At 44.1% G+C, this 11,879-nt stretch overlaps 1 protein-coding gene across 1 annotated transcript; it reads right to left on the bottom strand.

Moving 5' to 3' along the window:
- Nucleotides 1-764: 764 nt before the first annotated feature.
- Nucleotides 765-5,838, bottom strand: SLITRK4 (SLIT and NTRK like family member 4; the record flags this gene model as incomplete). The annotated part of the gene is made up of 2 exons (XM_084293948.1): nt 5,611-5,838; nt 765-3,328 (listed from the first exon to the last, which is right to left on the bottom strand). The coding sequence occupies exons 1-2, from the start codon at nt 5,783-5,785 to the stop codon at nt 765-767; spliced, it is 2,739 nt and encodes a 912-aa protein (XP_084150074.1). The 5' UTR covers nt 5,786-5,838.
- Nucleotides 5,839-11,879: the final 6,041 nt, after the last annotated feature.

Here is an 11,879-nt window from a genome sequence, read left to right as displayed (position 1 = left end):
TGAGTCTTACAGCAGATTCTGCATAAACATCAAATATTTTCTTCAGATGCCACAAATACTGCAGAAGTCAGGTTGAACTGTTTTCTTACCTTTTTTTTTTTTTTAATTTTATGTATAGACATGTATGTTTCAAGTGGTCAAATTTATTTCATATGTATGTAATTCATGGTATATTTTAAACAAATATTTGCACAATTTAACATTATAATTCCAGTGGTTTCAAGATGCAGGCCATAAATGTAACCAATTTACACATACTATCGAATGTTCTCTCTTTGCATGCTTGTTACTTTTCAGATAATCTTTAAACAGTGCCGTTACAACACCACAAAAGGATTACTCCAGTTCCACCAACTTAAATCCACGTGCAGGATGAAGGACCCAGCTGAGGTATGAACACCAGTACCAGGTTTCTTGTGTTTGCTCTAACAAATCACAAGGAGACGATGGTTTTGCATTTAAGGTACAAAACGTATATGCCTCTTGAGGTTAAATTCAGTGTAATGTGTATAAAGCATCCCTTTGGCAATAGAGTTTGCAGTATCCCTATAGGATTCCACAGGGTATGAGCTTTATGTAGTAAAATCTATTAAGGAGATTCTCCTCTACTTCACAAGTCATATGCAGCTACAGTTAATCAAACACCCCTGGATACACCTGCCTCTATGCCTATCAATATAATATAGTATTTGGAAGTTAAAAGTCAACAAAAGGCACTTTCATCATTAAATAAATGTCCTCTGTAGGCAATAAGATTGCATGATCTATATTTTATTCAAAGCTGTTTGTTCTTCAAGGACTTGAAGGTAGTCAGGTGAACCTTGAAGTTTAGCTTTTAGTTCAAAATATTCACTTTTCCTTTGTTCTACTACAATTTTACTATGATTACCACCTATTAGAGATTTCTTGTTTTTTTTGTCTTGTTGTTTCTCTGGGTAACGTATTTCAAAGCCACTGACCCCTATGCTGTTGTATTCTTTTTTACTTTCAAGGAAATTTTGAATAAATACATTGGAATCCCTCCCAGGGAATAACTCGTCCAGTTCATCGATTGTGCTAAGTCTTTTTCTTGTGTCCACATGCAATAAATCCTTCTCCTTGTCATTAATATTTCTCAGAATGACTTTTTGCCCTGGTGGATCAGCAAACGTGAAGCCCGTTTCAGACTCCTTTAAGCCACAAGTATGGCTTTTACTCATCTGCTCAATGGTTTGAGGAATGAAGGCCTCTGCGCCTAGTCCGTCTTTTTTGTTTGACTTGTGATCGTGCTTTCTTAGCTGCAGTTGCATAGAACTGCATTCTTGATTTCCAATCCCTTCATGCTTTACAGTTGGTTTTTTGTTGCGACGAAGCACAAAAACAAGAAGACAAAAAGCAACAAACACTGTTAAAATAAGCACAACTAATATGCTTAAGATTAGGATGGACAATGGAACTGGGCCACCAGGAGGACTCCGAACCGGTCCCAGTGGTGTAGTAAAAGAGACAGCGGGCACGGGACTAGTGAACAGACCAGATGGCTTGTTTAAAAGTTTAGGACAGAGGATCTCATTTTTCAGAGACTTAAGTTCAATGTTAGCAAACTGTACAGGTGTTTCACATTTTAATTCCTTCACCACAATACCTTCATTTAGTTTTTCAAGCCACAGTTTTAAAGCAACTAAATCACAAGTGCAGTCCCACGGATTACCTTCCAAATCAATTTGTGTAAGAGATTTTAGCTGATCAAGAACACCACTTACAGGTAAGTACATGAAATGATTGTTCCTCAGATTCAGCCTGGCAAGCGGTGCCCCAGCAAAAATGTATGCTGGCAAGCTGCGCAGAAGATTGTTGTTCAGGTAGAGCAACTGCAAATTTGGCATCAAGTCAAAGGTGCCTGCTAAGATTTCTTTGATGACATTGTATTCCAAATACAGATACTGCAAGTTGTGGAGGCCAGCAAACATTTCTGGGCTCAGACGCTCAATCTGATTGCCATTGAGATACAATCTCCGTAAATTTGTAAGGTTGCGGAAAACTTCTCCTTTGATCGCCGAAATCCGATTGCTGCCTAGATGTAGTAAATCCAGCCCCTCAAATTCAATGAAATCTGTAGTGTCCACATCCTTAATATAGTTGCCATTTACATGCAATTTCTTGGCATTTAAAGGTTTTGGTAGGAGTTCAGCCATTGACTCTATATTTCTTTCTTGGCAATTTACACTTAATCCCAAGTCTGAAGGATGTGTTTTGCAAATGCAGGGGACTGGGCAAGGAGTTAAAGGAGGCACCCTGGTCTGATAAGATACAATTTGACTGAGATTACGATTAGACAGCGCTTTGCCTGCTACTATCCCCGAGATCTTTGAAGGATTTGTAGTCTTCGGCGGCTTTGTGACTAATCTGTGCACTGATGTTTGAGTGGTGTGGCCATTTGGTGTGCTGTAACCAGGCTCCAGCTGTGAGGGAGGTAGAACACGCACATCAAAATCACTCCCTGTCCCCATGGAGCACAGCTCTTGCTTGTTGGTTTCTTTCAGCAACCTTCCATACAAGTCGCTGGGAGTTTCACAGATAGCTTCTCCAATGTAGATATTATAGGGCATGTTCTCCAGCCATGCTTTCAAGGGCAACAAATCACAAGTACAATTCCAGGGGTTGTCTTCCAGCTGTAATTCGACAATTCGCCCAATGTGTTCCAGGACTCCAATGTATGGAAGCTTCTGTATTCGATTCCCTCGTATATCCAGATGGGTTAGAGAAGCAAATCGAAAAATATTATCGGGAAGGAATGAAATCAGATTGTCATTAAGGATAAGGACTTTCAGCTTGTGAAGCTTATTAAAGGCTCCCCGTTCAATAAACTTGATTAAATTGTAGTCAGCTTGGAGATACTCCAAGTTCTCTATGCCCAGGAAAGTGTCAGCTCGGAGAATCTTTAATTCATTGTTGTTCAAGTGCAACTGTTTTAATGCACTAAGACCCATAAAGGCCCCTCCCTCAATGTTCTGTAACTTATTATTACCCAATTGCAAGGACACTGCATGTGTGAAATTAAGAAAGGTATTTGGATATAGAATAATTAGCAGGTTGTTTTGAAAATTTAGGTGGTAAAAATTAGACCACGGTGGTTTAAGCTGATTTGGTCTGTAGACTGCAACCTTCTCACAGTTGACATAAAGTACATTCTCAACTGACACACAGGAGCAAACATTGCAAATTTCCACAGATATATCAGCATCTGCAGTTGTAGAAGAAACTGGAGATGACAGAACCAGAAAGAGCCACAGAAACATCTTCTTGTGATCAGCAAGCAACCTTAGGCTCCTGAACAAAGATAAAGAATCTAAAGAAGAAAGAAGGAAAGAAAAAAGAAAACGTTTTTCAGTTGTCATTGTTCCAAAAAGTCATTTGGGTTAAAAATTGTATTCCATTGAGCTACTGTACCTGCCAAGGATTATAGATAAACTACAAGCATTGAATTTAAAATAACATGAAAGATTTTAACAACCAAACAAATACACAGGAGCTAGAATTTCAAATACAGAATGTAAATCTCTGTAAACAAACACAAATAACTTTAAGGTCTGTCAAATATATTTCTATCTGTTGTACATGACAAACATGCATAGCTAACAAAGTAAAATAACCAAAGGAGATTCCAATTTTATGCATATTTACTCTCCTCAGCCCTGCACTGCTCATATGTTGCTGTGCGTTTCAGGGATATTAAACATAAATGCTGATGTTATGCATGCCCAAGCATCTAGGTTGGGAAAGCACCATATAGAAAGGATGAAGATGCAGGCACAGAAGAGAATGTCAATACTCAGTGTAGGTATCTATTGCGTTGACGCATACAGGTTATCACTACAGTAAGAGTGAAATTCACTCAAGGGATACACAGGCATGCACAAATATAGTTTCTGTCTCTTGTTATAGCCAGTTTAAAAGAATTGGTGGTACATTGATCACAGAAATACAATGAGTTATCCACAAAATGAGAAGATCAGCTCCGGGTGACCAATGCAAGCACACAGATATGAAAGAAGCATGCACAGGCATACAGCCCCATCCCCCGGAATAACAATACCCTGACTTGCAGGGTATTCAGCCACAGTTTGCCAGTTTGACACTACCGAAACCTGCCTGAGAGGAACTTTTTTTTTAAAAAAAAAAAACACAAAAAACAACCTTATGTAATTTGCTCTGATCCCTGCACTGATACAGCAGTGGCTTTCAAGAACCCTCCACATATTGTCAGGCCAGCTGAGCTGCCATTTTTCACGCAGAACTGGAGCCACAGCATTTCCTCTGAGTTAAAAGCTGGATTTCCCCCCCGTCCCCCTTTTAAAAAAATCAGTCAATAATCGATGCGTTACTCCCCCTCTCATCCCACTCCCCCATCCCTCCCCCACCCCCAGCTTTCCCATTGCCCCATTTCCCAACTTGTTGTCCCTCTCATTTCCCGCTGTGGGAAGCCACCGAGTTGAAAGGAGGGAGCCAGGATGGAGTGGAAAAAGCAGGAGCCAGCTGGAGGGAGGAGAATCGGGCTGGAGGGAGCCGCAGGGAGGAGAGGATGCGCCGGGGGACCTGGAAGGGAGGGCAGAGGAGGGACAAGGGAGGAAGGAAGGGAGGACAGAAGGACAAGAGGGAGGGGGAAAGCGGAGGGAGCAAGGAAGGGAGAGGGAAAGGGATGGCTGAAGGGGTCAGGGAGGCCCCGGAGAGGGGCCAGAGGGAGCAGAGGGTGCGGAGCAGCAGCTGCTGATCCCCGCGGGCTGCCGGCCCTACCCGCGGCGAGAGTGCCCGGGGGCAGCCCCGCGCCCCCTGCCCCAGCTCCCCCCCCCGTATCCCTGCCTCGCCCACGCTCGGGTCCCCTCCTCTTCCTCAGCCCCGGGGCCCCGGCCGGTGCCGAGCGGGGACGCGGCGCGGCGCTGGGGCGGCGAGCCCGGCCAGGAGCGCAGGCACTACCGCAATTTTTTGCCGCAACACGGTGGCCGGAGCCGGCTTGCCTGGTGCCGGCTCCCCCGTGCCGTGGGCGCCCCGTCGCCCTCTGCCTCCCGGCGAGGGAAAGCAGGCGGGGTGCGGGCGCACACGCTCCGCGCACACCCGGCGGCTGGGAGCGGGCACAGCGCGGCGATGCAGCCCGGCATCCCTTCCACCCCTCCGCAACAAGGTACAGCCGTGTGCCCCCCCCCGCTTCCCCCCCTCCGCCTCTTCCCGCACCTTTGCAAAGTCCAGCCCGCAGGGCATTCATCCTCACGCCCTCTTCCCCAGCCCCGCCGCACGGATCCTGCCCTCCCGTCCCTCCCGCACCTCCAGCGGCTCATGCAGCCCCGCCGGGGCTCCGGGGGGCGGCCGGCTGCCGGGAAGAAGCGAGCGCGATGGAGAGGACTCCGGCAGGAAGCCACCGTCTCCTCAGCTTTGCACCCCCCCCCTCCCCCTTTTAAAACAGCAATAATCATTACAGTAGTAGCAACAAAACCTTCGGAATAATTCCGAGCAATTAAAACGCCACCGCAAACGCCGCGGCCCCCTCCCCGCCCGCACTCGCACGCCCGGCGGGGCGGCCGGCCGCCCCCGGGGACTGGGGGGGATGCTCGGCGGCCGGCTCGGCACCCTCCCTACCTCGGCGGCCGGGGGTCGTCGCGGCCCCGCCGCGCTCCGCTGCTCTCCCCTCGAAGTCTCCCCGCCGGCAGCTCCGCGGAGCCCCCCTCCCCCGGGGCCAGCACCCCCCGGCGGCGCCGGGTGCGGAGCGGAGGCGCTGCCCGGCGCTGCGGTAGCCCGGCGAGCTCCGCCGCATGCAGCAAGCGCCCCGCCGAGCCCTGCCCCGCCACCGCGGTCCTCCGCACACATGCGGGGAGAGGATCCCTCTGCACACGGGCGCCCGCTCCCATCGCACTGCTCTCGCCCACCCCTTGCACGCAGCAGAGAGCCCCCTCCCCTTCGCCTCGCTCACAGACGCACACACGCTCGGAGAGGGAAGGAGACGCCGCTCCGGGGAGGCAAGCCCAGCACATCGCAGCCTCCAAAGCCTCTCCCGCACACGCCGTTACCTTTCCCGGAGAGATGCCGGGCTGCGCCCCCGGGGAGCTCGGGCGGCTGCGGCGGGGCGGGCGGCGCCCCCCGGGGCGGTGAGAGCAGCGGGGCCCCGCTGCTGCTGCCATGGGCGGCCGCAGCCACAAGTGCAGCCCGCGGCACAGCCGGGACGGGGCCAGCCCGCCCCCGGCCGCCCAGCACCGCGGTGCTGGGAAAAGCAGAGAGGGGGAAGGAGAGGAAAGAAAGGACCCCCCCTCCTCTCCTCGGGTTTTCTGACAATTCCCCCCCTCCCCCGCCTTGAAACAAAAGTAGAGGTGGAAACTGAGTGGGCAGGACGGTAACATTTGCTGCATTCAATGTGAATCGCAATTATGGAACAAAATCACTGTGAGGAGACGTAACCAACCCGTTCTTAAGACAACGCGGCTATTTGTGCATTTTATTCTTTGTGGTTAGGTGAAATTCCTCCTCTGCTTAGGTAACAGCTGCAGTCTGATGAAAAAAAAAATCCTCCAATGTTAGGCACTTGTGCAAAACAGATTCTGCTAATTGAGAACTCCTATTTACTCTCCATTTGAGTTTAAAAGGTAACGAGTACCCCTGAACAAGGTGACATCTCTTTCCCAGGCAGAAGAGTCAGTTAACCAAATGAAATCTTGCAAGGAGAGTTCAACTGTTTGTCCTTTACTGTGAACGCTAACATAATTTCACATAGAAAACTGGTCATGTATTGCACCCATACCAGTGGTAGTTTGGGGTAGTAAACATCAAGGAATGGAAAAACAGCAACTGCTTTCTTCATTTACAGATATGAAATAAATAGCTTGCTCTGAAAGCTGTCTGCATCTAAATGAAATAATTGCAGAATGTTATTTTGCATTATGCGGATAGACTGATACCTGAAAACAAATGCAGCTGAGACATCAATAATTTGCATATCACAACAGAACTGAAAGTGATCTATGATTAATATTCAGCCAATTAAAAACTAAAGTCTTTAAAATGTAAACTCCCTTAATTATTGAACCATTAACAAAGTACTATTCACATAAAAGGGAATGCATGTATAAAAAGGGCCTGGTTTAGAAGGATTTGCTTATAGTTTAAGCTGTTTTTCTGTATTGCTTTATTTAAATAAACTTCTAGAATAGAGAGAATAGGTTTATAATAAAATTAATTTAGAAAAATATCTGGCTTATAAGTATATTTTAACAGGCACAGAAATGCAGGTGTACAGATGAAGGTGCCAGTTTTGTTTAACCAGCTATATTAAGCCGGATGTTAAAAACTTCCTTGCTCGTTTAGCAGGTGAAACACCATAAAGATGATATCAAAGACAGATCCCTACTCCCACCAACATTCCTTGCTTAGAGACTGAATCAAAAGTCAACCAAGGAGCATAACAAAAGATCATATTTTGACCAAGTAAACCATGAAATGAAGAAGCATTGAAGAGAACTGCAATTGCTCTATAACTAAATAATTCTTGATGTTTGTATTACAAGTGGCTATTGACAATGACATATGTTCATGATGCTGTAGAACTTATCTGACAATGAAACTTAGTTATGCAACACAATTTAATTGTTCAGATTTTAGTATGCCGTATATTTTTTTTATTATTATTTCTGATTTGCAGTCATGAAAAATAACTCCTCCTCCAAATCTTATTTAAGTGGTTCTAAGCCACTTGTCCTAACCCACAACATGTCAGACTCACTAAGATTTAGGCTGATACATCAGGACAACAAACCAAACCAAACTGAGGATAAAGTATAATATAAGCATGAGCTTAAAGTCAAGATTTTGATCTAAGATGATGGCATGCTTAAGGAATAATTCAGTTTAAGGGGTTACATCCTAGAATCCTAGGGGTTGTACCCCCTTGAGATCTAGACTAAACTTCTGTCATCAACAGTAGAAATTTTCTAGGTAGCCTGGTGGTAGATAGTAACTGGAAGACAGAAGAGACATAAAGGGCAAGTCAGACTATCTAGTCTGGTTTCCTGAAGTTTCCAAGATCACTTCAGGCTACACACCATGCCCATTATTGACATCTCTCACCTTTTCTTAACTGTCTAGTTGTGATGGAACCTCATTTATTCCTCTTGATATTTTTTTTCTCTGGCCTGTCTGTTGTTTGCTACAGGAACATGTATTTTTCTTCAGTTTAGAAAAAGGAGAGCAAAAACTATCAAGCAGATAGATTAGTAACATGGTATTTTGCAAAAAGACGTATCTGAGGAAGAAGTGGAAAGGTGAGATACACCACTGCCCACTGAAGGAGACATGCACGAGTGGCATTCAGTAATAGTACAGTTAGCTTATAAATCATGTCATTACTGCATCTAAGAGAAGTTAATGGCAGAGCAAGGTAATTTTTACTTTTGGCTACTGAAATTCATCATGTAATCTGCTCAGAAACTATATATAAACTTATTTATATTTTGCTGCCTTTCACATTTCTGTGAGAGCTTCTATATAACATTTTCCTTCTAAACACACAGACATGCTTGGTTACCTACCTCTCCCAAGTTACTTCTGGGCTGTTGCAAGAACCTGAAACTAAAACTGCATTTGATGTCTGTCAGGAGAAAAATCTTCAGCAACAGAATCATCAAAATGCAGAGGCCAATTGAAATGCTGAATCTCCTGCCCACAGCCCAAAACTTTGGAGAGCATTTTCCTTAAGCTGCTCAGCACACACGAACATAGGATTTCAGCTTAAGTTAAGGGAAGTACTTTTCAATGAATTACTTTTTTTATTTCATCCACAGTAATTTTATGAAAAATGAACTGATAGGAAATGAGAGCTAAAAATCCTAAGCATTCTTGGGAGATTTACCTGCACATTTTAAGTTTGCAGATGACACCAAGTTAGGTGCATGTGTCAATCTGCTTGAAGGTAGGAAGGCTCTGCAGGAGGATCTGGATAGCCTGGACCAATGGGCTGAGGCTAACTGTATGAAGATTATTATCTGAACTGAGGCTGCATTTGTACATATGTGTGGGGTTGTTTAACACAATTGCTTACGTCCTATATATGCTTATGTCCTGCTTATGGCTGCAAGAGCATCCTAAATGATTGTTCCCCATGTACTGAATTGCATATCTCTGCTCTCTCCACAGTTTGTCTGTTGCAATCCTGAAAATTAAAAAAGGGTTAGTACCCTCTAGTTTGAACTAACAAGAGATACTGATTGCCCACACACCTGTGGTTCTTGAAATCTGAAGACAAAGACTAGAAATTGCAATTACCATGACCAGCTGGGGAGCAGGCCTTAGTTGTTCATGCACTGACTTATGTGCTGGCCAGCTGTGAGCAAGCCTGGTGTACCCTGCTGCCAAAATCATACCTGGGAGAGAAGCAGTGTGCACACAGATATGTTTGGGTTGCTCTGTTTGAAAAGGCTCATGCCAGAAGATGAAACTCTCATAAAAGTCACCACAAATTACAGGGAATTACTATGAATTGGACTCTAATTTATAATTATTATGTTAACACCACACATTATGCCTTCCTTCTCAAAAAGAATGATAAAGACAGACCAACAGTTAATGTTGTGATACTTTGCACAGGGCCCAGGTAGCAAAGAAACTATTTCGTTTGAACACATGGGAAGCTGGTTAACAATGCTTTGAATAAAAAGTAAAGGCTCATGTGGGCTTTGTCTGCTTCTGGAGTTTCCATGGTTAAACAATTTCTGTTTAACAAGTCTACAGCATGTTTCTGCTCACAGATAAATCAGTAACAACTGCCATACTCAGCAAACAACAACCAACACAGCAAAATACAACAATGACTACAGAGAAGCATCTTATAATAGGGCTTCAACTGATAGGACATAGCCTTTTGAGGAGGAAAAAAAAAAAAAAAAAAGGCAATAACTCTACTCATTGTCCTCATCTCCTGTGTATTTAGCCAGACTGTCTGTCAGAAAAGGGGGAGGGAGAGCATCCTTGAAAACTCCGTATGTACTGGAGTGAGTCTCTGCATGTGCATCCTTTTAAAGGTACAGTGTGATAGGAAACAGTGTGAGTCTGAAATACACTGAAGGCAGAACCACTGTGAAAGAGTACTGTGCTAAATAAGGTGGAAGAAATGCTGTCAAATACACGTCTCTGCATGGCTCCATATTATTTCTACCTAACTTACTCCATTTTATCTAGGAGTCCTCTTCAATGTGCAACAAATAACCTATCACCTGCTCCAGGAAAACATCACCCAAGAAAACACTGACATGTATGCATCCCTTCAACAAGGATTGGTAGGGGTTTTTCATTCCATTTTTTCCTAGTCATTTGCAATGAGTCAATTTCTTGAAAGTTTGATAAAGTAGGCATGCTGCTGGTATTGGGTCTGCTGACTTTGTAAACTCAGCCTGGGGGAATGTGCAGCCCCATAACAGTACTCTTGCCAGATATAATGGTCAGGGCACAGTGGGCAGGCATTTAAATTCATTAAATTGCAATACGCCAGTGCAGTGCCATCAGTACATGTTTACTTACTTTCTTTCTCTATGCTTGTTTACCCAGGGATTGTTTAATCTCTAGCTCACTGTCAGAAGCTCAACCCAAGCTTGGCCTATCCTGCTGTCCCCTGAGACAATGAAGAGTGTGAAATAAGAAGACAAAGAAAAAAAACACCACCAACAAAACAAACAAACAAATAAACAAACCAAACAAAAACTAGTGGATGCAGAACTTATCTGAAATATTGCTAAGTAAGACTGCATGATCTAAGGTCAAATGTGAAACCTAGAAGCAACTGCTGTTATCCTGCCCAACACTGTTGTAAATTGATTTCTTAGGAAAAGGCATATATTTACAGTAAGGATTCCATGCCACAAAACTCTGATATTATCAAATATTTCTGAATTAGGAGATAATACTATATCCTCCCTGAGTGAATGGCCTATGAAAATAATATAACGATGGTCATGTATTGCAGAGGAATACCAAGTTTAAGAAAATTTGACCCAGGTTGGAAATGATGGAGGACAGAAAGAGGTGCTCTATGAAGGAGAAAAAAATTATCATACGACAAGGCTTGTTTCTTTGGTTGCTTCTAATAACTTATCTTGTCTACTACAATGGAGCAGTTGTAGCTCTCTTTCATGGCATGAATGCCATAGCTGTTAGGCTTCAACCCGGTCAGGTTTGATAGGTTGAGGTCACATAACATTAACAGAATGTGAATAACTTACTTAGAATACTCTAATATAAATTCTCACTGCCTCAAGTTTTTCTCACATGTGAGACTAACCCTTATCACCTTCCAGAACTCGAGAAATAAACTTCTTACATGGATGAAGATGGAAGGTATAACCCTCTTATCAAGCTACCTGTAAGCAGAAAAGTCTCTTACTTTATTTCTTAGACAGTTCACGAATAAAGCTGCATTACAAAAGAGAATAAAGTAATTTTCATCCAGTCTAAGAGTGAAAAAAAAAACACACCTTGCTTTCATAAAAGCTTAAGCTGGTTCTGGATCTTGGATGAAGAGCCTCAAGCTGTGACTTTATGGAACAGGGAATGAGTACAGAGCAACTTGTTAGCTAACTACTGTGTCTCCCAGTACGCTGGGAGGGCCACCTCCCAAATACTGCCATTCCTTTGCTCATCAGCTGAAAGATAATTATGGCAGAATGAACAGACATCTACAGAAGGAGCCAGGTGCATTACATTTGGTGCTTGGTTTAGGGAATGACTTACATGAGGGAGGAAATATCTAAACCAAAATTAAGATATTGCATGAGTTTGCTTGCTGCTCTACTTTAATCTTCTTTTGCTTCTGGGGTTTCTTTTGTAGCTGCCCTAATTTCCTCTACGTTTACATGTCCTATTAATTTCAATGA

Source organism: Netta rufina (assembly GCF_964035555.1).
Source record: "Netta rufina genome assembly, chromosome: 12".
In the NCBI taxonomy this organism is placed as follows: domain Eukaryota; kingdom Metazoa; phylum Chordata; class Aves; order Anseriformes; family Anatidae; genus Netta; species Netta rufina.
This window is presented reverse-complemented; position numbering and strand designations above follow the sequence as displayed.